Genomic DNA, 27,569 nt, shown 5'->3' with positions numbered 1-27,569 from the left:
TGGCGCACCAATCAGTAATGATTCCCTCAAAATGTTTCAGTGGCAGTAATTCATGAACATTTTTAAGCAAATTTCTATAGCTATTCTAAAGCTGTCTACCACAGAATTTGGCATTGGCGCTAGACAGGTTGGTAGATAGATAATAGCTAATAAATAACAGAAATGACCAAATTTCCATTTTACTTTAGCTAGCAGTTTTATCTGAATCCTGATACGATTTTTTTTACTGCTACCTTTCGTTTATAGGATGGGTGGTTAATTTGAAAAGGTCTTCAGGACCATGTCTGTAAATAACTACTGTCATACACAGGTACAAGGGGATGGAGAGGACAAACTGTAGATGCTGCCCTCTTTAAGAATTACACTGTAAATTAAGTGCTTTGCATATTTTTGCATATGTCATCAAAGCCCATGAGCATACTGGTGTTCATTACAACAAAACACTGCAACACTGCAGCAGCTGATTCCACTCTTTGAATGCCACTCTCTGACGTAAAGATACTTTGTAATGTGATCGACTGCCCCGATCCGTCTATCATTGAGCTATGATTAATCTAGAGGAGTCCACGGTCTTGGAACAAAACTTAAACGGAATCAGGCCTAAGTTTTAACTCTTCTTTTCAAGGATATCTTTTGTGCCTGTCAGAGTGGCACTCTGCAAAAATCTATGTTGTACAGTGTTTTTATGTATCTTGTGTTGAGACTGACAATCTGCAGTTTATAATTGATTTTTCTTTGGTAACAACAAAAGCTATAACCATATAAAGTACTGAAATTTTTAGGATGAATAGGCCATAGAGGCTAGCTGAATTAAATATAATAAGAACTGTATATCCATCATAATTAAAACAGAATACCTCCCTAAAAACTTTATTAACCAGCTTGATTGATACCAATATTATGAACATTTTGTTTAGCTTATTTCTGTGTTGAGAGCTGTTTGGATGTGATTATGAAGTGGTGTCTAAGGCTCTTACTGGTTACAGCAGGAAGAAGGATCTCATTCCTTGCTGTAAAAAAAACTAAGCCTAAGTAGCACTAAATCTATGTAAACATATGTTTCTGAATTATGTTGGCCAACAGTGAAAATTTTATCCAGAACGTGTAGGAACCAGCTACTGATCATCTGACACCAAAGATCACACATACACAAGATAAATGATTTCAGTCAGAAATGTATTAAATTAATCACTTTCATTACTTTAACAAGCACAATTTACAGTCAAAACAGGCTATGGTCCATTAGTGCCTTAGACAAGCAAGTAATTAATACATTAGTCATTTTTAACACGAGGGCAGGATTCTTTAAAAACTGCAGTTTAAGTCAGGTCACCTTTAATATCATTGGACATGAGAGATTTAGCTGTACAAGAGACTGTGCAATATGTCCCTCATAACTTAAGAGAGGCATGAGGAAAAGCCGGGCATTTTATTTATCATTTGCACTGCCTCAAGAGAGGTCTGTGTACAACTAGCATGTCTTTTACTTCGAGGTATAGACATAAATCTACACCTGCCGCATACAGATCATATATGTTTTAGAAAAACATCCATTGCTGGTTTTCTAGATCCTCGGAGAAGAAGGACCAGTCCCTTGGCAAGGGACACTAATATGAAGAAAAAAAAAAATCTGGTGTGTGTTTTTAAATGTCACAGTATTTCTTTAACCTACAAAAGATTTTTGTGCAATTTAAACCAGATCAACCTCTCTCTCTATTAGAGGCAGGGAGTGCATTAGGGTGTATGCAGCTTCTCTGTATTCAAGCTCTAGCTCAGTGTAGAGAGAATCTCCCATAGCAATTCCTTCAAGCCTTTCGAGTAAAGGGAAACCACTGAGGTCACAAATGGCAATCACAGCACACATATATCCATGTAGCGTTAAAAAACACATCAATATCTTATCAGGAAAAACACTGTTAGATGGGCCACAGCATAATACCTGGGCAAAACACACTTAAAGATGGAGCTTTAAATATGCCCCAGTAATATCTGATTCCAATAAATAAAAATGCATTGAGGTGAACTGCAATAAAGAAATAGGTTACATCATTGTCATTATTTCATTTAAACTCTGCAAAGTGAGGGGTCTGAAGTACAGAATCCACACAAGGCATCGATTCTTTTAAACACTTCAAAAATCATCTACAGACAAAATGTATGAGTGTTGAACAGATACAGGATTTACACGACTGTCAACAGGTAATCAATAGAGAACATGATTTAAATCAATTGTACATTTTGTAAACTGGATTTTTTTTTATTTAGGAAACAAACCACCCCTAACATGTTGGGGGGGGTCCCATCTCCAAAGAGTCGTCCATTTTGTTGCATAATGTCATTTGAGCCTGGGCTGGAGTTCTTTTAGCTGACAGATTAGCTGACATAGTCCATCAGAGGGAGGAGCGAAAATAAGAAGATTATCTTCCAGATAAAATTTTTTAGACAATTGAGGTATTGAACGACCAATTGTTTCCCATATCTAGAAGTAAAAAAAGTCAAATTCCTGGAAGAAATAATAGGACACTGCATTTTCCAAGGTGGCTGGAATGTTGACCACATTTAGTCCCTTGTCCCAAATACCACACTGACCCCTCTGCTCACATGGTGAAAGGAGAGGCTAAGGAGGATCTGTGCAATATAATATGGGACAGAGGCAGAGGGTAGTTACGCACTGTACTGGACCATGGCGAAATCCTTCATGGCACTGTCCAGTGCCACACCAGCCTCCTGCATTTCGTACCTGTGCGCAACAGCAAACACCGGGATCAGTTTTCTGCTTAAGTATAACCCTCTGACATTTGTATTGGCAGTGGAACCTTACAGGCTATCTCACTCCATACTCACCAGTCAGAGGTGGAGACAGTGTAGTAGATGGGCAACTGGGGGGAGCTGGAGAGGCAGGTGGACTCCTCCAGGCCACACGCTCCCATGTTGGAGAACAGAAGCCAGTCTCCCACACTGAGCTCAGGCAACAGGCAGCGCTCCACCACCTGGTCCAGCTGGTCCAGTGACGGGCCCCACAGGCTGCTGGGATACACAGTCTCCTCAGCGCACAGCACATGCTGGAGAGAGGGGAAAAAGAAGAAGAAATGTTAGGCTCATTTTTTTCATCACATACAACACTGACGCATCATCCTTTGCAAGCTGTGTTCCTGTGGTAGCTTAAAGCTGAATGAATAAATTATTGCCCTGAAGCACCTCAACACAGTCTCTACATCACTAGACATCTTTGTCTGTTTAGTTTACCCTGACCTTAATAGTTACCTTCGGCCCCACTTTAAGTTTTATTTTGTGTTTGATACCATTTTGTGATTGTAAGGTAAACAGAGCACAAAACTGGAACTGCATCACTAACTCTCAATGACAGTACAGATAAACAAAGAGCTGGTTGTTACCTAGACTACAGCTGGGTAGCAACCAGCTGTTTGTTTGTTTGCCACTGACCTTTTTGAATAACGTCACACATCTTGGCTTTGTATGAGAAAACCCAGATCTAATGTAGGGTCTTTATGAGTCAACACAGCTCGCTATCTGAAGCAATTATGATCCTTTATCCTGGAATACTCATATTGCATGACCCGCTTTTCCCAAAACAACTTGAGCCGCCTCATTCAGTCCTGAATGGAGTTGATGCTCTTGGGTGGAGGCCTACTAACCTTGTGCACTGACGGGGCAGTGATGGAGTTTCCCAGGAGCTTGCGGCTGAATGGGCCATAAACGCCCTCATTCATGTAGTACAGGAACTCTGTGTCCTCATTGTTTTCACCTGTGAAAGTATAGTGGGTGACCCGGTCAGAAATACAGAACAAACAAACAGAGGTCTCCAGCGTGGGACACGCTCTGAGGGGTTAGCTATGATTATGCAACAGCCATGTGTAAATAATCTTGAAACAACAAACATGAGGACACAAATTACTCTGTCTATCACTCCCTTCACTGGACTACAGAGGACAAAGAGAACGTCTCAGAAAATTAAGTAACTCACCTTGAGGTAGGCTGTCCCAGTGGCGGGTCACCACCTTTTTCCCGATCACGTTGACAGCCAAGTTGAAAGCTGAAGCCACGTAGAAGCTGCCAGGCTGGGCCAACACTTGCACGCCAGACAGTGGGGGGAAGTAAGCGTCCAGCAGTGGCCTGACTGCAGACTCAACCTGCACACACAGTGCAATATAAACAAATATGCACTCAAGAGAGCGTTTCCACATGAAACACACACGGAGCAACAACTTTGGCTTTGGGCATTAAGCGCTTTTAAAGCTGAAATCCATTCTTCCATTACTTTCTGTGTGTTTTTAGTGAGAAGCAACAGAAATTATATTTGACCTACAAAAAAAAAAATCGGCAGAGCACCCAGCACTGCACTTGTACTGACATCCCACATTATTGTGTAGGTGATAGCTGTTTACCACTCACCTGTTTGAGCTGAAACTCTGAGCCAGTAAATCCACCACCAATGTCCAGAGTGTTCATGTTGAAGCCCAGATCCACCTGAATGGAAACACGCAAAGACTGTGTTACTATCCTTGATGAAAAAGAAATTCCAAGAGATAAACAGGCATTGAGGTTCCGTGAATTGACATATTGACTAAAGATATTTTCCAGACAGCACTCACCCCCATGTCAAACACACAGCGTGCATCTGACAGTGCATGGGTGTAAGCCTGTTGCAGGTCTTGGCAGGAGCTGGGGATGTGGAAGGTCACCCCCACCACCTGGACTCCTAGCTCCCTGGCCGCCTCCAGCAGATGCCGGCAGCTCTTCAGAGAGCAGCCAAAGGCCATGCTCGTCTCAGCCGCGTGAGCCTCAGTGGTCAACTGCAGCAGCAACCTAGAAGAGACAGAAAAAACGTGAATGAAACATCTGTCGAAGCAAAATAAATGAGTTCTTGACAATGACAAAGGCTTTCCCAATTTTCTCTTTATTTTGAGCCCAAGGGAGAAATAACATCTCTCTCTATCAACAGAGTAATTACATTGACACAGTCTTCAGTTGTACAGAAACACGAGGATTAAAAGTAACTAAGGAAAAAATTTCATTTACTTTGCACTTGGGTGCAGACGGGAAATCTTGGACAACTCTGCCTCGTTTTCGCACACAAGATGCTGGATGTTGTTCTTGGCAGCGTGCTTGATGTGTGCCAGCTGCTTACAAACACCTGACAGAATGATGTTTTCTGGTGGCACGCCGTGCTCCAGCACCAGGTTCATTTCAGCCTAGAGGAAAGAGGACACACACATTAAATGAATTGATGCAACAGAGTCTAAAAGCCCCATCAAAACAATCAAAAAGGTACCAATTGTGTTGCGTAAGTTGATAACAGTCATCAGCTGGTTAGTAATCAATTGAGTGCTTATAATGTAATGGCCCCGAAATGTCAAGAGTTACCATAAGAGGATGAAGTACTGAGCTCTTTTCAAAAAGTAAACGGATCAGTGCGGCCTGAATTAGTTTCTGTGATGTCTGAATTTTACCTTGTTGGTGCAAACGAAGCCCAGGCCCAAGGAGGCCAGCACCTGGATGACTGCAGGGCTGCTGTTGGACTTGACTGGGTAGTAGGGCTGCAGCTGCGGCACTACACTCTGCCAGCACGCGTGCTGTCGCATCAGGGCACCGAGGTCCCCCACCACGAACGCACTCTTCTCCACCTGTGAACACAAGGGGAGTACCCAAAGCAACTGGTCAAATCACACTGCATGTATAGATCAAATCCTGACAGACTGAAGAACTGTGTGTCTCAAAAATCAACAGGAGAAAACCTGCTGTATATCAGATGAAAGCACTAATGACACTGTTGTGAAAGCCATCTGAAGCACTTTTGGAATTTCTTCCGGGGAGCTATTAAAAGGCCTGCGAGCTGAACTGACCAGAGCCTGTTCACAGATGTGTCCGTCAATGACATCTTCAAGGGTCACTCCTCCCTCCAGGAGTTCAATGATGTAGCTAGGTTTGTCAGCGAGTCCTTTCATCTCAACCGTATTCCGCTAAGCCGACAATCATAAAGAACAGATAAACAAGTCAAGGGGTCACGACTGAGCCAATGGGTCCTGCCGGTATGCAACAAACTGGAAAGAGAGAGAGAGGGGGGAAAAAATACAGCTGTTAATATCACCACAATAAATTTCTTTACAGTAATTTAGCCAGTCTGATTAAATCACAGGCATAGTACTCATTAACTGCTGACTAACAAAACACAAGAAAACTTACATTCTGTATGATTAGTAAATGTGTAAACTCCTGACACTTCACTGAACTTTCATTTAAATATATTGACTTCCAAAGACTTCAGACCCAGAACAAACATGTTATGTATGCTAGCAAGCTAGTATGTATCTTTGTGTGTACAACAGAGACAAAGTCACTCACATGGACAAGTCAGGAGATGGACCTGTCCCGCTATCAGCTAGGATCCCAAGGTGGCTCAGCGTTGAAGTCAAAGTGCTCCCGGTAAAGAGCTGCCCCTAGGCCCTCTGGGTAGCGCTCATACACCTGTGCAGAGACAGGGGAGCCCTGAGGGACAGACACACACAATATTAGATCTCAACACATGGAACACAGGAAGACATGTAATATATGCTCATCAAAACAGGAAAAAAAATCACATGAAATGCACAAATGTCATTGGCTAGGCGAGTCAGTCATTATAAAACTTACTGTCATTAAAAAAAGTATCTCTACTACCACTACTATGTATTCACATTTGTTGTCACTAGTGGTCAAAATTTCACCAACATAATCAATGTATTAAACAACTGTCGCACTCGTCTATGTAGCTTGTGCTGTCGTAAATCCAACGGAACCCAACAAGTTATTACTGATTCATTATCATAATTTCAGCTGCCTGTTTTTAACCACTATTAGTACATATTATGCGGTAACGGTCTAAATACAACATGCGCATGCGTTGTGACGGGGCTAACAGTGTCACACCTTGACTTAAGAAATACTGTTATTCCAATGCGTCGCCAAAACAAACCATGAAACCCTAAATATACCATACAAATAGTCATTAACTGTTACATTTAACATGTAAACATGCCGCTTTAATGACAATAGGAAACGCCATCGCGAGGAAACGCGGGGCTGAGAGATTCCTGCCAACGAGAGCTGCTAATGTTGAGCTGGCTGCCGACAGCACGTCGATACAAGAAGCTTATGTTAGCGCTTTATTTTGTAATAACCCCCCAAACAAACCTCAACACTGACACAATACACGAACAAAAACTAGACAGATGTGCTGAGATCGCTCCACAATTAAATCACAGCTAGAAATTCAACGTTAAGATATCTCAAAAACACAGACTGTAATGAATCGGTCTGTCATGTGTGGCAAGAAGGCAGAAAGACCAGCCCGCCATGTTACGTCCGCCTGCTGGATCCAAAGAACTCAACCCAAGTCTTTCGCTGTACTTACGTGAGATAACGGCCAGAATGTTTTGGAAAATCGTCTTCTCTTTTTCGGCGGAATTTTTAAAGAGTAGTGGGCACAACGATATAAGAAAGAAAGAGGGCTGTTTTGGCCATATGTTTAGATGAGGGACAAGCGTCGCTCGGGCTGCGTCTTCTCTATCCGATGGTGGGTGGAGAACTACTGGAAACGAGCAGGGGAAGTGGAAAAGGTAATCAACGGCCCGGGGGCGGGACCTAAAGTTTAGTTTCACCAATGAGCTTTCTGTATTTTTGAGAACATACCAAATATGTATTTCCGAACATCGTATAGGCCGCAGTGGATCTGTGATGTTTATTCACGTTACATAACCGTAAACTTTCCGTAGATGGCCACTCGTTTCAGTCAATCAGTCCTCAAGACTGCTGCCGTTTTTTCCGAGGGACAATTCAAAAACGTTTCACACGGTTACAGAAGCATATATTCTTAGCATAGTGGTGAATAACATGCTAAATAATATTTTCTTAAAAGCCACCACTGGTGCAATTAACACGCAGTAACACTGTGAAAAGTTGTCAAATGCCCTGCCTCCACTCTTCAAAACATGAAAACAAATTTTAAAAAATCATATAAAGCTAAAATTTCACCATAGATTCAATACAAGAATACAATGTTGTATGCACTTGCCTGTGCTGTCTCTTACAGTGTCCACAACTGCACAAGTAGATAAAAACATTTTTTATTGAATTTCCAAAGTTCATTAAGCAATAATCTAGTGTAAATATGAAGGTGTGGTGGAAACTTCGTATCCCTGTTTGAAAGCCTGAGGACAACCTTTTGGGTTGTTTGTTTGGCTTATGTACATTTCTGTTTGAATCAACCATATTGAAGTGTACATAAGAAATTCAAATTAATGGCACCGACATGAATCTCATGCACCAGGGATTGCATATTTGAGGATTTGTTTACATGACTAATCATTACTGGCTCAACCTGCCATTGAACACCTTTAGACATTCACAGATGTCTTGAGGTTATTTGTGTTTTCCATGTTTCATTTAACCTGGAGAAGAATGTAAAAAGACACTTGTATTTTAACATATGCTGGCAACAACTGTTTCCTCTATGATATTATGGCCCTACACTCACCATGATGTTAATTTCTATGACATACGAGCCAATATTTTCATTCCCATATATTTTTTCTCTCTCTCTCTCTCTTTGGGGTGCATTCATGACCTCTGAAGACATTTGTGAATACAGAAGTAAGTTGGAAAGTTATGAGGTTGAAAAAGTCACTGGGTCAAAAGCCTTCAAATTATAACACTGAGTCAATTACATGTTATTACTGTTTTCATAACCTACTGAACTCTGCACCTTTCTATGGATTCCTATGGAGACTCAAACAGAATTTAAAACAATAATATGGGACTGACAAACCTTCAGGACAAATTACGTCTCTGTCTGTCTCTGCTTTTTGACATTCACTGTGTTCCTGCTTGTGTCTGATGGAATGTTGAGGATTATTAAGATTCAAGAGCTTATTGAATATTTTGTTGATTAGTCCTTAAGCTTTTGTCACACTCACTCCTAACCTCATTTCAGCTGTGATAATGTAATGTTTTGTGCAATCCAGTTTGATGGGAAGAAATTCATTTAGAAAAATTTATTTCATTAAGCATGGTGATCAGGAGTTCGGTACATTGCTGAAAAAACTCAGCCTGCAGCCACTTCGGTCGTATGACTTGTGTTTCCATGGTACTGGTGTAACCCACTGCATGGCTTCATCTGTGTGTCTGCAGCTGTCTGTCCTATGGCTCTTATCTATCTTTTATGACAGTCACTCTGAGGGACACTGTGTTCACAAAACAGCATGGCCTAGAAAACACCAGATTCTACACAACAAGAAAAATCCTGTGGCAGCAATCTGATGCAAGTATTTTGAAAGATCTTGGATGGCTGGCCTCCTTTACTATGTTTAGAGTCAAAGTGACTGGGTTAAATGTATGGATTCACTATGGAAGCTCATGCCAATAGCCCTGAGGTACATACTACAGAAATAGCTAATCAGATTGGACCATGCACTTCTATATTTCCAGGTACTTATAACAGGACTTCCAAATCTATTTGGGACAAGTGGGGAAGTCAAGTGAAAGTTTATTTGTAAAGTAATATTGTACAATATAACACACAAGATAAAGTCTTTATCACAGCCATAAATCAGAGACAGATGACAACAAAAACAAGGCGCACAAAAAACAAGCAATGAAAGCAAGATTCTGTCAATTAAATGATATGTAAATATCACAATATTTTCATGTTTCTGTTTAAAAACTATGATCTATTTTCGATATTTTTAGAGTTGTGTTTACATGCTTTGTAGTGTAAGTAAAAAGATGACATAGTTTTGGTTAATGACAGCAGAATTATAGTGATCAAGACTGGTGAAAATTAAGTTTAATTATTTTAAATGAGTATAATGTTTTCTTTAACATTGTCCCAATTTCCTATCAACAATATAACCAAGTATAAAGTATGTGTGTTTCAAGGTTCGCATCAGGGTCCAGGAAATTAGATTTTGTGCCTCGGTTCCACTGAGTTTAGTTAAATGCTTTCACTGTCCAAAGGAAGGAAATTCAATTTGCAGCCAGAAGGTAACAGATATAAACAAACAACAGCATAAATAATCAATTCTCAATACCCCCAGCACACCCACAAATCCAAAGTGAAAACAGTTCTGAACTATGAAGAGTTCAGTTAGATGACCTATTAAAGTGGAAAGGATGCTAGAGTGGCCCAGCAGATTCGGTGTATTGACATGTCCACACTGAAAAGACTAACTTTGAAAGAAAACACGTATTTTAAAAAACACATTTTTGAACCATAAAATGTCTACATCTGTAGTTCACAATAGACTGTTCTCACAGCAGACATTTTCACTTGTCTCAGTAGGACAATAAAAGCACAGTTGTGGCTAATGACATTAATAATGGCTCTTTGTCCCAGTAATAATGAGCTCAATGTAATTAATTTTATTGTTTATACCATTATTTACTGCAACATGTCAAAATATCTTCTGTGAAGAGGAAAAGGCCTGCTCTATATGAAACAAATCTAAGGGCTCTGTATGCAAAATGTTTGCATATGTTATGTTTTAACATGAAAAATGAATATCAGCCAATATATAATTAGCATATTTTTACATCTTAAAAAATGAATGCCATTATCAACCTAAATATCCAGTCTGGGTTTGACTAACACTTTTGAAAATGTTGCAGTACAGAAAGACCAATGAAGATTTAACCATCTGAAACCGTAGCAATTAACAGCTTTTTCTTTTACTGTAGGATGACAGAGCAGATGGGAAGTAGCCTATCCTTCTTCTTCTTTGTAATTTCTAAGAAAATAGACACTTGGTAGAAAGGAACATTGCATGCACCATGATGTTTAAACTTTCATTTTATATCAAAATAATTTACATGAACTGTTGAAGAATTACAAACAGCTGAATGCTCTTAAAAGTAGTTGTTGACTTAGAGGTAATTACTGCCACCCATAGGGAGTAACTGTTAAGAAGTGTAGTAGTTACATATTACCAGAAGAGGTCGATATTGAGAGGCTCTGATCAAGATGTCAAAACAAACACTCGTGCTGCCTTTAAGTACCGTCGGCAATGATGAAATTGCTGACAATTACACCAAATGGAGAGCAGGTAATCAGGCATTAAGTATAAATCTTACCTACATATTATGAATTTAACGAATTAGGTCAAATGAAATGTGTTTCCTTCCCTCTGAAAAAACACATCAATACTTTTAGCCATCTACTGAAAAAAATCTACTTACTCAATTTATCCATGATGTTTGGTTATTTTATTAATCCATTACTTTTAGCTGTTTCTCTGTTTGCTTGCTAGCTATATAGCACACGCAACTGTAGACCACATAAAATGTAGTTATATACTTCTAAATAAATACTTCACATACAGTCTGTGGCTATAACGCACATATGGTGTCCAGGTTTGGCAGCTGAGTCAGTGATTGTACAGATATTTACAATTAAATTAATTCTCAACAAGAACACGTCTTAATTCAGATTTTAGACTCAGACACTAAACCTCACGCCGACTGGCGGATCACGTGAAGGCAGCATAGTGCGCAGCAGCTTCTGCGCAGACGCAATACGACTCCCCTGGTCAGCTGACTGTGAGTGAGATGCTGTGTTGAAGGACCTCTGAGGCGAATACCTGCTAATAACTGCGGTATGCATGGCAAGCTGCGATTACTTTACTGAATTACACCGTGTGGACCAAACTCTGAAGCCGCTAAACACATCGGTGAGTATAAAAATACACCGAATATTGATGTCGTGACAGCGCGAGACTGCAATGCAAACGAGCTCGTGTCAGCAGCAAGCTAACACTGAATTTAACCATACTGTACATAAACTTGGTTTTATTTTGTTGTCTGTCATTGGTTTTTAGTAAAGGGATGATCTACATAGGCAGCCAGAGGAGCAGCGGTTCTTAATCATGCGATGTTGTTGTTTTTAATGGAGAGGATGATCAGTATTTAGCATGTCTTCTGACAACACACAGACTGATCATATGACCGTCAATCAGCAGACGTGGAGACATGTCCGTCCCCACTGTCCTCTCCTGATGCAGTCAGCCAGTTCTGTTTATCTCAGTGGCCACACTATCGCCATTGGGAAATGTGGGGAAGTACATGAACGAGACAAAATAGAAGTCAAAAGAGGAACAAAGGGCTTTATAATATGACTCTGATTCACCGAGGGATAACTACCCTTTTATGTATTGGTGGAAAAGTATTCAGATCTTTTACTCAATCAAATGTACTTATAGTGCAGTGTAACAACATTCATTTACAAGTAAAAGAGGGTCTGTGATGATGCCTCAAAACTCTTAATCCAAAGAATCAGTAGTACCTTGAAATTGAGAAATAAATGCAGTAGGGTAAAAACGTATTTTACAACACAAATACCCCAAAACTATCCTTAAGCATAATAATTGGGTAGATGTAGGTCTAGATATGACTACGTTTTATGACTGAAGATGTGGGCTGGCATGTGTGAAATGCAAAAATAGGAGCTTAATTTGATTTCAAGAGCTGAGACTTGGACAAAGCCATCTACCTTCCAAACTTCTCTGCTCTCTTCTCGCTGAGGAACATTTTTCCCATCACTTTGAGTTGTGTAGGGAGTGATTATAATAACATGTAGGAGTGGGCAGTGTGGATAAATTCCTTATCACTCCATATGTGCTGTTTAAAGTGGAATATCGATTTTGTAAAATCAATGGAGAAACTATTTATAGATAAAAGCGCCTGTTTTTGGCAACTCCAGCAAATTAAATTACTTTTTTTTTGTATCGCAGTATATCATCACCAACTCCAAATAATTAAGGCAGAAATTCTCTTTTTACTTGCTTTCTCTCTCGGTAAGGTCAGAGACAGAACCAGAGCAGCAGTCCTGGACCAAGTCACAACAGAGATTCATAGATAATTTCACTCTTTCCTCATCTCCAGTGACTTCCTTGCATCAGAGGCCCAGTGGACAAACTTCCTGCCAGCAGCCATGACAGAATTCTGGTTGATCTCCGCTCCGGGGGAGAAGACATGCCAGCAGACCTGGGACAAGATGATGGCCGCCACTTCGCGCACCAACAATCTCTCGACCAACAACAAGTTCAACATCCCTGACCTCAAGGTTAAACACAGCAGTCGTCTGTAGCTATAGCCACTGAAGGGAATACACGAGCGGACAGCAGAGAAGCCATGATGGCGGATTTTAGTATAATTTTGTGCTCTGTCTCCTTCAGGTCGGAACATTAGACGTCTTAGTGGGTCTGTCGGATGAGCTGGCTAAACTGGACACTTTTGTGGAAAGGTAAAATCTGCTCCTCCTGTCTTTGTTCCTGATCCCTTATGTTGGTGTCTAACCCTTCTCCTCATCCCATCCTGTGCTTCAGCGTGGTGAAGAAGGTCGCTCAGTACATGGCTGATGTTCTGGAGGACAGCCGAGACAAAGTCCAGGAGAATCTACTGGCCAATGGAGGTAACCACCGCTAACATCCTCACACTGATGCACACACACACACACACACACACACACACACCACACCAAACATCTTCATGAGCTGACAGAGATAAGGCAGTGGAGGTGGTGGGAAGCCAAAGTCTCTGTTGATGGTGTGGATAAGACTTTCTGTGTATGCAGATACACAATCATTATAACACACAAAACCTATTTAAGTGGATGTGATTAATGCTGATGGCTTTACTCTTTTCTCTTTACTCTCCACAGTTGACCTGGTCACTTATATCACCAGATTTCAGTGGGACATGGCGAAGTATCCAATCAAACAGTCCCTGAAAAACATCTCTGAGATCATCTCCAAGGTTTGTTAGAAAATCAAAACACTTGTAGACATAATGTTAATCTTATATTCATCTGGTCGGAGCAGAAAATGCCCCATGCTGAACAGACCTCTTAACAGCAACCTTGTCCTGCCTTGTTTCTAGCAAGCAACTCAGATAGACAACGACCTGAAGGCCAGAGCTTCAGCCTACAACAATCCTGAAGGGAAATCTACAGAATCTGGAGAGGAAGAATGCGTGAGTAACTTCTTCTTTTCTTCAGTGATTGTTTTGAATAAAGTAATCCATTTTACTTTAATATTGATGATTAGCTTGTGTTTTTCTATACATTTTAAAACCAGTGATGTACAGTAGTGAGCCGTCAACCTTAACACACCAAACATGAGCATTACAATAAAAAAAAAAAAAATGTGTATAAATGACATCCATAAACATTGGGTAGAAAGCCCTCACTATTTTATTGCGTCTTGTTTTTGTTTTTTTTCAGACTTACCAGGAGCAAAACTCAATGTTTATTCTTGCCTAATAATAAACAATACTTTAGACATCACACTTTCTTGATTTCATGCTGTAGCATCAAGAATGTGGATGCTAGCTCTTCTTAGCAAAATCTTAGCAAAAGCCTCCTGTGGATACTGTCGGACCCCTTTGTATCACTAAGGAAGATGAGGTTGAAATGATTACTGTAGTTTGGTTATTATTTTATTATATTATTTGTGCAGCACTTCTGCACATTGCACTGTGTGTTTGGAGCGTCTACAGCAGAATAGTTGCTTTGTGAGAGAGATTTTTCTCAGGTTGTTGTGTGTCGTTATGTGTCGTCCTTTAGGGGGAGCTTGTTGACCAGGAGTCTGGCTGACATAGTGAAGAAAGAGGACTTTGTACTGGACTCAGAGTACCTGATTACCATGCTGGTAGTCGTCCCGAAGTAAGTACACCTATGTCCGTATCTACATGACTGATTTTTATTTTGTCTTAATAATTTAACCATTCAAACTGCATTTTTAGGGGGCGCCCCCATAGCTGAATGGTTGGGGCACCTACCACATGGGCCTAAGTGCTCTGAGCAGCTGGTCCCGATCAACTCCTGCGTGTCATCCCTACTCTCTCTCCTTGTTTCCTGTCTCCTCTCCACTGTCCTGTCAATAAAGGCGAAAAAGCCCCAAAAAAATAACTTAAAAAAAAAAAAAAAAACTACATTTTTAGAGGTATAATGTGCATCACAAAATGGTGTGTGTTTTTTTGTTTTTTGAATATCGGTATACCTATAAGCCTTAAAGTTTCATGTTCAAATGTAAAACACACTGCTGTCATCTTTCTCTTTCCACCCTCACCAGGACAAGCTACGCTGACTGGCAGAAGACGTATGAAACACTGGCAGAGATGGTCGTACCACGCTCTACTAAGTAAGGATAACTGGATGATTCATTTCAGTTCTTATTTTTTTGGCCAAGTTTATGAATGATCAGCCATAGGAAGAAGACAATTTGTCTTACTCATTAATGACATCCAGTGTGCCACATACAAACCACATTTATGTTAATATCTGTATGAGAATGAATATGACATGTTCCAATGCACTGTAAAAAAAGTTCTATATAGACTTAAAAAAAAAAAAAACTCAGACCAGACAGTTTTCCTCCTCTTCACATTTTCTCATCCCTCCTGAAAAACACTGGAACTGTTTTATGGATGACCTGCGGAAAGCAATTGCACTCATATTAGAATGGAAAACATTACGTGGTTGACCTGTAGAAAGCAATTGACCTTTTCGTGAACATAGCCAGATGATTTGAGACGTTATGTTCGGGCTTTTGGACAGACACGGCTCAGTGTGATGTGGTAACCTAGCAACCTTTATTCCCAGATCAGATATGAAGCACTGTCTGCAGATATGACCTGGAAACAGGAAACTATGATCCGCTTGAGAAATTTTGAGTAGTGAAGGCAGGAGGACTTCTCTCAAAACTGTTTTCCTGTGATTATCTACATATTTATTTTTTATAATATCTTTCTGACCGTCTATCTTTATAAATCCTTTGGCAGAATGAAGGCTTTGGCAATGCAGACTTGACTCTTAATTGTAGATATTTTCAATATAATATTTAGAAATTGTATTCCCATGTACACAATTGGTTTGTGTTCATTGCAACAAGCAAAGTGTTTGTTAGTGGGAAGCCAGTGAGGGATAATTTACTTGTCAGGTTAAAGGGGCAGATCCATGATTTTTTTTTAAATCACAAGATAGGACTTAGGACATATTTATAGTGTTGCAGTCTGTGAGTTTGTGCAGTTTGGTGCAGATCCAGATAATTATCCACATCTAGCACCTCCTGTTTCTTTTTATTTTCTACTATAAGAACTAGACAGATGTGTAGGAGTGTTTGGCCTTGGCAGAGGTATGCTCTCCACTGAGTACCACTCTAGATTTCTGTTGTATTTTGGATTTGTTGTTGTCCTTTGGAAGCATATATTAACATAAAGAGATGGACACTGTGGGTTGTGGACTTATGAAGTATTCATTATGACCTGTGCTGTATGTTCTCTACTACAAAACCTGTGTCTGTTGCAAACACGCTGCGTGTTCCTCATGTTGGTCTGTCGTCTCGTGTCCTTTCCTTTAGGCTGCTATTTGAAGACAACGACAGTGGTCTGTTCAGTGTCACTCTCTTCAGGAAGGCTGTGGATGACTTCAAGCACAAGGCCAGGGAAAACAAGTAAATTATTCCATTTAAGTTTTGTCATAAGAATATGAGCTGTTCACAGAGTTAATGTGTAAGTTTTATCAGAACAACATTTAAAAAAATATTTTTCTGTGGACTTGTTTTTTTTACTTTTTTTTCCTTTTGTTTTTTGACAGATTTATTTTGAATTGCAGATTATTTTTCTTTTGTTGTTTTGTTTTCCATGAATGATGTTTCCGTGTCCTTTGGGAAATCAACAACAAATTAACAATAGTAATGATAGCTCACGATTGCAGCAGGCTACCCATGTATTAACACAGGAACTGCCTTGTTATGCTCTAAAAAAAGAGACTGATTCTGTAATAAACACAATTTCGTCAGCACTCGACAGTCTCTCCAATTAGCAAAACAGAGGGATCTCATTGTTTGTATGTAGCCTATTTTCAGGAGTGCACTTGAATATGTGTGCGTGCCTGTGTGTTTTCTGACAGCTGATTGCCAGCTCTCTGCTGTGTGTCCTGACCTAGGTTTACAGTGCGTGATTTCCAGTACAATGAGGAGGAGATGAAGGCAGACAAGGAAGAGATGACTCGTTTGTCCACTGACAAGAAGAAACAGTTTGTACGGATGCTGTTATTTTCACAGACTGTACTGACTAAATAAGGATGGAGGAAGTTAGCGGGGCTCACTGTTCATTGGGTTTTGATGAACACCTGGCTCCATAGATATCTGGCTGTGTACATTCAATTTAATTTGAACACATACAAGGATAATGACTATAACAATTGTCATTTTACCAGCAATTTCAACTAAATTATGACTGTGCTTACCAATAAATAAAATTTAGGTGACTAATCACAAAACAAGAAACACATTTTGAACCTCTGTGGGATGAGTATGTATATTTTTAGGTATGTTAAAAACATACAACGCTGTCTCTGTATTTACAGGGGCCTTTGGTACGATGGCTGAAAGTGAATTTCAGTGAAGCCTTCATCGCGTGGATTCACATAAAGGCTCTGCGCGTGTTTGTGGAGTCAGTATTGAGGTGAGAAAGTCAAGAAGCTCCTGTGAGTAAGTGAGGTTTATCAGTGTGTTTTTCTTCCCATTCACTGGTGACAGCAAGTTTAGGATGCCATTCATCCATCTGTCCTATGAGATTTATTTCATGTCCTACTGATGAAAAATGAAAGATGGCCTGAGTTGACTGACTTGTTTGTTTCTCACAGATACGGGCTGCCAGTCAACTTCCAGGCCATGCTGCTTCAGCCCAACAAGAAGAACATGAAGAAGCTGAGAGAGGTGCTGTACGACCTGTACAAACACCTGGACAGCAGTGCTGCGATCATCGATGTAAGTCTCATTCACACACTGTCAGACAATATTAAGTATAATAATAGAGGGAGACAGGTTCAGCTCTTTGACATAATCATAATTTTTAGGAAGATTGTCCTGATGATCAGACATCTGGTCAATGCTTCAGGATGAAGGGACCAAAAAGACTAAATGATTCTTTGTGTCTGTTGCCATGGACGTGTTGAAACTCCCACCATGCATCTTTCGAACTGGACTCTTCTCTGTTTGATGATGGAAATAATGGATACAAACACAAATTATGTGTATAACATGTGTCTTCCTGCAGGCCTCTATGGACATCCCAGGTCTGAATCTGAGCCAGCAGGAGTACTACCCCTACGTTTACTACAAGATTGACTGCAACCTGCTGGACTTCAAAGTCTAGACACATCGCCATCATTGTCATCATCATCATCATCATCATCCTGCAGTATCATGTTCTGATGTGACTTGTTCACATCCTCAAGCTTTAATTTATTTCCACACCCTCTCTGTTTTTTCCTCTTATCTCACTTTTTGTGTTCTCATCCTCTTTTTTTCTCCTCTCATGTTCCTGCCACATTCCTGGGTGTAAGCAGAATAAGTTGTTAGAAATCAGAGTACTGATGATTGGTGACAGTAAGTAAGGTCAGATAGATTCAAGAGGTAAACTGGTCTCCAATCGTAACCTCTGTTCTAATATACTTGAATATGGCTCCGCTCTGCTGTTGTCACTTCCTCTTTGTACCATGCTGTGAACAGCTTCAGCTTACACCCAACTAAACAGCTGACATTCCCTCATGGCATCAAAAGGACATGTAAAATACTGCATTTTTATTGTTGTTTTTTCCCCCCTTCTTTTATTTAAAGTAACACAAACAGTACAAATATGGGGAGAAAAATAAATGTATGTTAAATATAGTATTTATTTAAAGACTCTAAAATCAGTGAATGTGTTTCTGTTCAGTTTTTGAAGGTGACGTGTTTTTAGCTCCATGTAAGGGTAAATGTCTGTTTACAAGTAGATGTTGACCATGGTTTCTCCCTCTCGAGCTGTAATCCTGTGAAATACTGGAACTGGTCATTTTTACAGTTTAAAGAAGCAATAGGTTTGCTGCTTGTATGCTCCTTCGGTTTCTGTATATGAAGCATTTTAAGAATAATTATGATAGGTCTGTGCAAATACTGTACTGTCAGTATAACTGAAAATTGAACCACATATTTAAAATAAATGTGAAAATAAATACTCTATGTGAAAGATACTTGACTTAAGCTCATTTTTATGTTTGTATGGCAGCAGAATATAAACATAAGTCAACATGGGAAAGAAAGTGTGTCTTTTGGTGCTATTGAGATATTTTTAAGAGTTTGTTTTCCATTTTTTCATGATCTGTATCTCTGAGTACTTCACCTCAATGTTCTATTTATAATTTATATATATTTCTGTGTATTTCTATTTTGAATCTGTCGCTTTTGAGCCAATAATGAGAACATATTTAGTGTCAACAGGTTGTGAAAATCTCTTGGCTGGTGTTTATCATCGTCCCACTTGCTAATATTTTTTATCTCTTTATTCTATCAGAGAATACAAAAACCTACCCACCATTAGCAACTTAATAATGTTTACAACTGCAGATTGGATGGATTGTTGTAATAATACTGAACTTAAACTTAATCAGTCTTGACAATTAAACTTACAGGTTAATGTGTGTGTATATGTGTATGGAAAATCCCTTTTCTCTCTCTCTCTCTTTTTGTTTTTGATCTCATGATTTGTCTTAATTTTTCATTTTTGAATTATAAAGCCCCTAGTTTGGTAGGTGTTATATACATAGAATATGATTGTTATTATGTGTCAAGTTTATGGCAACTAACAAAGATTAATTTAAACTTATTTTTTGCTTGTTGTAACTCATGATACTTTATTAGACAAACACCAAAAAATATATTCTGGAAATTTGAAAGATATTGATTGGTAAAAGCGCACATTTTCATGATGATGATGACGACGATGATGGTGGTGGTGGTGGCAGTGGTAGCAATGTTGCTGATGATGCCCTCCATCCCAACCTACCACCCCAGCCCAGCCCCGCCCCGCCCCCTCCTCTCTCCCTGGATGACGCAGATCCGGTGTGTGTTCATGCTGCTCAGCTGCTGTCTGTGGAGAGCAGCATCCTCCACCAGCACAACCACTACCACAGCAGCAGCAGCAGCAGCAACAGCCCCGACCGATGATGGAGACGGAAACGCGAATAGAACTGCAGTAGAGATCCGGTGGGTGGAGGTGGAGGAGGATGTTGAAGCTGCTGTGAGACGAGCCAAGCCGAGTGTGTGTGTGTGTGTGTGACTGTGTGTGTGTGTTTGTCCGTGTCAGCTGCAGCTACACCTGCCGTGGATGATTTTCCCGATGGGTTGTGGAGGGAGTCGGGCGGACGCGATCATCGAGCCGAGGTATCATGAAAGCTGGACCAGGGAAACGGAATCGACGTGGCTCACCAACACGGACGTAGAAACCCCTCTGCCAGTAGCGAACAGTAAGATCCACCGTCTTTTCTTTTTTTTAACTGGAAATCCCACACTGCATGTACCACAGGCCACCTGACACTCAAAATGCAACCTTTGCTGGTCTCAAATATGATAAACCACTGCAGATAAGCTCCACAGCAACGCTAAATGAACCATTCAAAACACAACTACCCAGCTGTCAACTCCCTGAGGCAGCAGTTTCATACCATCTCTATTGTTGTCTTAATGTTGAATGAAGCCACGACAAGAACCTGATTGTGTTTCTAAGTCCTTAACTGTTAACTGTCCAAAGGTAAAGCTCTGGAGGCCAGTCTAAGAGAGAAGAGGATGGTGAACACAGGCACCCAGTGTGGGAAGCAGGCCCTCACCACCAACTGCTCCAACCACCAGAGGAGACCCAGACGCTCCTTGAGTGATGTAGGTATCACTGGACTGTTAAAAACGGACAGCAACATCCTCTGCAGTACAGGGTGTGAGACCCAGCGGTATGACATTATGTACTTGTTCTCTTACATTACTTCAGCCTTAGAAAGTGCTTCTGCTGGGTTGGTTCAGAATCAGAGTCAACTTTATGAGGAATCTGACTCCAGCTTTTAATATATTTACACAGTGTGAACTGAAAACATGAAGATTTAATTCTATCTCTGTCCTCAACTCTGCAGAATGAGTTTATAGAGATGTGTGTGTGTGTGTGTGTGTGTGTGTAGACCTGAAATGGTTATCCCATTGATCAATTAGTTGATCAACAGTTGAGTTGCAGTCATTTTAAAAAATCAGCTTCTCATATGGAATATATAATAGTAAAATTTATAACTTTGAGTTTTGGACTAATGGTCAGATAAGACATTTGAAGAGGAACCACCTGAATTGTAATGTAATGTAATTGTAATGGGAGTTTTCCACTTTTTTATAGACAAAATGACTAATAATAAATATAATCATTAATTGCAGGCCTTATTGTGGTTTGATGTACGTAAACTGATGTATAGTGTGTACACGATACACTATATCCAGTGTAATAATAGTCCTAAATATCCTTATTTTATCTTTTGAATGTCATACTTGTGTAGCTGTAAGTACAAACTGAAAATAGTACTTTGTATAAAAATATTCTGGACTCTTAGGAACACAGCCAACCATCACATTTTCTCCCAACCATCTGTTTGTCTTATCTTTTATCTGGAGAGCTAACTGCACAAAAGAAACTGAGTGCAGAGCGCAGACTTTGCTGTCTGCTTATAGGTTTTAACACTAATATACAGGAGGTAGAAAGACTCAGACCGACAATAACTGTATGGATGCTAATTCAACACGTCTAACATTCAGTTTTGTGTCTGCTATTGATGATTAAGTTATGGGTGTTTTTTTTTTGTCCTTTACAAAACTCATTTAACAATTCAAAAACATCTGACAAATCGATTCCTCTGACCTGACAGATTACATTTACAGAAACAAAGAAACAAAGATTGTTGTGTTTTATTTATTTAACCTTCCACTTTACAGGCAGTGCTTCAGTGACTCAGGTCTCAGTTGGCTGTCTTCGCTGTCTTCGCCCACTCACTCTCTGTCCAGTGTAGTGACATTTAAATGACGTGACCTTCAAAATCTTTTCACAGCAATCCACTCGTGACTCCAAAAGGAGGGCATCAAAGGAGGCCAATGCTCTGTCTAAGGATGGGCAGTCCGTCAGCATCAACAGCAGTGGAGACGCTGAACCTGGCAACGCGTGTGATGAAAGATGAAGAAAAGCTGAGACGCCGCGGAGAGGAAGATGGCCGGAGCTGTGAGGCTGAAGATGGGACGTCAATTTACAGAAGTGAGCGGATGATGTTTGTCGGCGACTTTGCAAGATCTTGCCTGTTGATCTCAGCGATTTACAACATAAGCACCTGCATACGTCTCCATCCAAAGACCCCGGGGGATGCTGCATCTTTGTCGTGCCATTGCAAAATGCATGTGTGAAGCAGAGAGTAGGCCGCAAACATACTCTCCACCGTGCTTTCCTGCCATGCTTATGGTGCAGCCGGTCAGCGAACGTGTCACTGTGTTGAGCTGATTTTAAGAAAAATGAGAACAGACCATCTCATATGCACATGATAATCACAATCTGCACATCAAATGTTTTCTTTGTGGGGGGCCTTCCTAAAAGAATTTGCTTCAGTTCTTTGTGCAAGTGTATTCCTTTTGTCGTGAATGAAAAACAATAGCGTGGGAACTGATGATGATGATGATGCTGTAAATGATTTTCATTTAGAAGAACCTGAAGTGCTGTTCAGATGCTGCGATTTGGAGGTTTGAAGCTTGAAGGCTGCACACTGTCTTTTCCAGCCTTTGCAAGATAAAGAAACAAACACACCCGCATGTGCCTACAGTTCATTTAGATTTGAACTTCTCCTTGAGAGTTTATTTTTTAACTTGGTTCGGTATTGTGTTTTCCAGTTCTCTTACATCTTCTTTTATGCTGTATTATTTAACACTATATTATTTAGCACAGTGTATTGTAACAATGTGTCATTTGTGTAGCTTACTCTGATCTGCATGTATAAATCAATCACAAATTGATTCTGCCCACACGTAATCAAAAATAAGCTGTTTGAAATAAAGCATTTTGCATATCATGCACCAAAAAGTACATCATCAGGATAATGGTATTTAGAGCCAGCAGATGGCACTGTTGGCCAGCTGGGGTCTTGCTAATTGAAGACGCCCAGGAGGATTCCCTCTGACAACAACAACCACTTAAAGAAAACTATTGATTTAATAGATGATGTTCAGTTCAGCTGTGCCAGAGAGTAATTCAAAGTCAATCTGTTGGTTGTGTCTTGTCAGTCTGATCTAATATTTGATGTTTGTGATGAGTGTTTGTGATGAGTGTTTGGCAAGAGTTTTTGATGATTCACTGAGATGATAATGATGAAATGTGTACAGGCCAACTTTAAAATTCAACAAACACGACCTACCTCGTTTTTCCTTCTTTGTGTTAAAATTTGTTGTCAGCTTCTTAAGTTGTGAAATCCACAAAAAAGTGATCTTTGCATTAGTTAGAGGCAAAGGCTACAGCAGAGTTAAATAGCCTGAATCAATAGACTAGTGAAAATATAGTATGTAGATAGACTGACAAGGAATGGCAAAAATGACCCTATTTTTTCCATTAAAGTAAAAATACATCACCATATTACTGTTGTAAATATTAGTCATTACCTAATAATTTCATTACTATTGTTGCTTGTGAAATATTAGTAATTAGTAATATAGTAATATTAGACTCAAATGCCATTATACAGCAGCCATTAGTTTGTAAGCTCTGGCTGATAATATATATATATATATATATATATATATATATATATATATATATATATATGAGGAACAGCATAGTCAGGAGGTGGAGCGCTGGTAAAGAAAATGTATGAAGCTGAAAAGTGACAGAAGCTGCTCACTTGTGCTGTTGTAATTATCCCAAAGTGATCATCACAACTTATTAAAATAATAGTGAAGGAAGTGTAAAGATCCTTTATTTGTGAATGTAATAATATTGCAGTAATAATATTCTCAATTACTATAGAAACAGGCCTGTATCTAAAACTTCCCTTAAGTAAAAGTATATGTATGAACAGGTAAAGTTTCAAAAGTATAAAAGTAGTTGTTTTTTTTTTTGTAAAGAATCAACATCTGGAAAGCAGAAGATAAAATAAGACTACTGATCATTACAGCAGCACAAGAGACAGACTAAGAGGTAAGAAAGCAGATAGAGTTATTTGAATGAAATAAGTAAGACTTAAAACAATTGAATGAAATTAGAGAATTTTCATCGAAATGCTATAAACAATATATACCTTATTGTACCTTATACTATATAGAGGAATAGTACTTAGTTACTTTCCACATTATTAGCTATTTAAATCAATAAAATTCACTTTTTAACTTGAGGGACAATATGTGTATATATCAGGTGTATGCTCCCACTGAACATGGATAAAACTTTAATTCAAACATTACAAACTGGAAATAGCTGACAACTAATGTAACTTAACATACAATCTGACAACTGATGTCTGAAACAGAGAAATTAATCAGGCTTATTGTCAACATGGCTTCACAAACATTTAATCTGGTACAGTTACGTGGGGACAAAATCAAAACCCAGTCCTTAAGGGTCCTAAAATGACATTTATTATTTCAATTAAAGAGTAGAAACGAAACTGTGATGATTGGAATTGCTAAAAAAAAAATCCCAGCATGTCCTCAGATGTTCAGAAGTTAAAAAAAAAAAAAAAAACTAAAGAAACAACAACAACAGGTTCTCTAGAGTATGTTTTGATTTTATGATGGACTTCGGACCACACACCTGATGGCGGAAGCTCTTTAACATAAAAAAAAACTCCATTTCCTCTTTGACTTCAAGCTGACGACCATAAACAAGCTAACCGGCGGGCACTGGGACCACGCGGAGTGGCAGCCGGCTGTCGCTCAGTCTGAACCGTTGGTGTTCTTCGTTCACTGGAGAGATAACAGCTGAGAGAGACGGAGAGTAACGACTGACTCTATGTACCTGTGTGACTCTAGCACACTACAACACCAGTTCCCTTTGGTTTTATTTCTTCCAAGTTAGGTGGTTATAATGGTGTGAGGATGGCCAAACGACCGGGGACCGACGACGGGATGCTGACTTCGCCGACAATTCTCCGGGATTTCGCCGCGGATTTGAACGTCGGGGATGTGAACATGGACTGCGGCGACGGAGCCGAGGAGATCTCCTTGGAAGAAATCCTGACTCTGTACAGCCAGCCGATAAACGAGGAGCAGGCGTGGGCTGTGTGCTATCAGTGCTGTCGGACTTTAGCGCAGAGACGCCGGAGGAAAAGCTCCAAGTCCGCCGGTGCCTCCGCTGTCGAGTATCCGAAGAGGATCGAGGGACCCGGGGATGTGAGCATCGGGAGAGACGGGACTGTCAAACTGCGCTTTGAAGGCAGCACAGGTAAACGAACCGGGCCCAGGTGGCCAGGTAATGCCGGGATTTTACTCTTTGCTTCGAGTAACTGCGCAGCTAAACGACAAAGACCGCTGCTGTCTCAACAAGCGGCCAACAAATGAAGCATTTTTCCCTTCGCATCACTCACAGGCCAAGTGGAGCATCCTTACAAAGAGGCCATATTGTTGTGGCTGTCTGCTTCTAGCCATGTGGTGAATTTGTTTACAGACGCTCGATGCGGTCGTTAATAATACATCATAGATCACTGCATAGCTGCTAGGAACCATACAGACCCATGAAAGCTGTATTATCAGCTAGAAACAGGCAGGGTTTGTTACCACAGCAGAATCTGATATTTACATTGCAAACATGATTAATATCATAGCTTCATTCAGCTGGGGGGGGGGGTGTTAGCAGGGCTCGTCCAGTATGGCTGCTTTGGGTTTAACTGAAATCATGCTTCTACAAGCGGTCAGTTAGCCTCAGTAAACAATGAACCATGTGATATGGATTCAAACTGCACAGCACCATGGGAGCAGTCCTGAAGCAGAGCTACAGTGTTATATAGCCAGAGTCGAGGCTGCAGTGAAACAAGCTGGTAAAAAGCCAAATACAGATGACTCACATCGCTGCTAACAGCCCCATTAATTTGTGTGGTGGCATTAAAATAAAAGGCACAGATTAGTGTGTGTGGGGGAGAATAAGGTTCATTGGTCCAGTAGGTCAGAGCAGGTGTTTGGTGCTGGCTGTGTGCATCTGAAGCAGATGTTAAACACAAGGAAAATACACTTAAATATAATCAGATACACATATAGGGATGGAAGGTAGCATGCACATAGGCTGCATACAGTACTTCATCTCAGCTCTGGTCCTGGAGGTCCACTTTGTTTCAGGTTTGTGTTCTACCCAGACCTAGATTAATAGATTAATCAGTCAGTCAAATGACAGGAGATTAATCAGCAGCAATTTTAATAATCAGTTAAGTCACTTCTTATGTTAAAAAAAATCCAAAATTTCACTGATTCCAGCTCCTCAAATGTGAATATGTGCTTTTTTAAATAGCTGTCTATGATATCAAGTTGAATACCTTTTGTGTTTTGGACTGTTGGTTGAACAAAACAAGCAATATGAAGATGTCAGCATGGTTATTTTTTACTATTATTTCTGACATTTGATTTTATTGACCAAATTACACATTTTCAATGAAAATGATCATCGGTTGCAAGCCTTATTTACCTGAAAACATAAATACAGGAATAGGCAGCTAATGGACAATATCATTTCCAGTCCTTTTGACTTTGGTCTGCTGCCTTTTAATATTGTCAGGAATAGATTTACACCTGGGATGCAAGTAGGAAGCAACCAAACCCTTGAAAAACTATCATTGCTCTGGCTTTCAAAGACCTAAGACCAAAGCACTTTCTCTGTTCAAAGGAGTTTCTAGCAACATAATGTCTCCAGGCCTTGTAGCTCTTTAACTGCATTCCATTAATATGTGAGAGATAAAAAAGTTGGGTGTGGGAGGAGGTGTGGCTGTCAGCAGAGCCTCAGGCACTGAGCGTCTGTCCTCCCTCTCTCTCTCATGGGAACCCATTAGCCACCTTTCTTCTTATCCTCCACCTCCCCTGTTTATTTCTCCCCCCTCCATCTCTCTCCTGAGCTGACCCCCCTCAGTCCAGCTCTCCTTCATCTCAGCGTATAAAGCTAACCAGTAATGTTTGCTGTGTGTGGGTATTACGCTTCCAGTATAAACACATTCAGTCAGTGCTGCTGGGTGTCTTGGCACACCCAAAAATAGCACAAACGTGATGATTAGATGCACAGGCTTTAAAAGTCTGACTGGAGATGAGTTTGGAGATTATGGGGAGAGTCCTTTGCTGCTCCTCTGGCTAGTTGCTGAGGTATTTTTGGACAGCTTGGCCCCATCCTGATTCTTATTAGGCCTGGCGATGAGAGAGACATGAGACTTATTAAGTCTCCAGTGGCTCAGCGGCTAGTTTAAGAGGTTATTACCCCAGCAGAAAATCAATGCTTACGCAACCTACATATGGCCCGCACATGAGTCAATGACAAGGTGGAATGATTTGGCCAGCACCCAGACCACGGACTCCGAGCTCCACAGCCTCTCTGGCTGACACAGCCCCGTGTAAAGATGGTGTCTAGAGCCAGAGTCAGTTGTCAAGCAGCATCCGCAAACAAGGAAGTGTTTATTTTTGTGATGCACAGCAAACAGAATCAAACTAATAAGCAGTACAGAGTCCAAGTCCAGG

The 27,569-nt window shown here is 40.2% G+C and overlaps 4 protein-coding genes across 4 annotated transcripts in view; 3 read left to right on the top strand and 1 right to left on the bottom strand.

Moving 5' to 3' along the window:
• Positions 1–1,159: 1,159 nt before the first annotated feature.
• Positions 1,160–7,596, bottom strand: azin1b (antizyme inhibitor 1b). The gene is made up of 11 exons (XM_018698068.2): positions 7,412–7,596; positions 6,364–6,507; positions 5,865–6,062; positions 5,472–5,645; positions 5,041–5,213; positions 4,614–4,827; positions 4,414–4,488; positions 3,986–4,151; positions 3,657–3,766; positions 2,845–3,062; positions 1,160–2,740 (listed from the first exon to the last, which is right to left on the bottom strand). The coding sequence occupies exons 3-11, from the start codon at positions 5,964–5,966 to the stop codon at positions 2,665–2,667; spliced, it is 1,308 nt and encodes a 435-aa protein (XP_018553584.1). The 5' UTR covers positions 5,967–6,062; positions 6,364–6,507; positions 7,412–7,596; the 3' UTR covers positions 1,160–2,664.
• Positions 7,597–11,554: 3,958 nt separating this feature from the next.
• Positions 11,555–19,063, top strand: atp6v1c1b (ATPase H+ transporting V1 subunit C1b). The gene is given in 14 exon segments (XM_051066722.1): positions 11,555–11,720; positions 12,931–13,111; positions 13,224–13,291; positions 13,374–13,459; positions 13,709–13,803; positions 13,927–13,980; positions 13,982–14,019; positions 14,612–14,710; positions 15,120–15,188; positions 16,407–16,499; positions 16,994–17,087; positions 17,417–17,514; positions 17,696–17,819; positions 18,109–19,063. Coding segments are annotated over 13 exon segments (1,149 nt in total). The 5' UTR covers positions 11,555–11,720; positions 12,931–12,979; the 3' UTR covers positions 18,208–19,063.
• Positions 19,064–19,899: 836 nt separating this feature from the next.
• On the top strand, positions 19,900–23,282 carry si:ch211-215i13.3 (brain and acute leukemia cytoplasmic protein). Its single transcript, XM_018697969.2, has 4 exons — positions 19,900–20,075; positions 20,176–20,335; positions 20,620–20,744; positions 21,944–23,282. Exons 2-4 carry the CDS (start codon positions 20,197–20,199, stop codon positions 22,067–22,069), a joined length of 390 nt encoding a protein of 129 aa, XP_018553485.1. The 5' UTR covers positions 19,900–20,075; positions 20,176–20,196; the 3' UTR covers positions 22,070–23,282.
• Positions 23,283–24,712: 1,430 nt separating this feature from the next.
• Positions 24,713–27,569, top strand: part of LOC108898183 (protein spire homolog 1-like) — a 28,293-nt gene continuing 25,436 nt past the window's right edge. Inside the window, 1 exon segment of the mRNA XM_018698088.2 lies at positions 24,713–25,305. Within this exon segment, the coding sequence (XP_018553604.1) occupies positions 24,960–25,305 (346 nt within the window). The 5' untranslated portion in view covers positions 24,713–24,959.

The sequence above is a fragment of the Lates calcarifer genome, linkage group LG3 (genome assembly GCF_001640805.2).
Source record: "Lates calcarifer isolate ASB-BC8 linkage group LG3, TLL_Latcal_v3, whole genome shotgun sequence".
Lineage (NCBI taxonomy): Eukaryota > Metazoa > Chordata > Actinopteri > Centropomidae > Lates > Lates calcarifer.
This window is presented reverse-complemented; position numbering and strand designations above follow the sequence as displayed.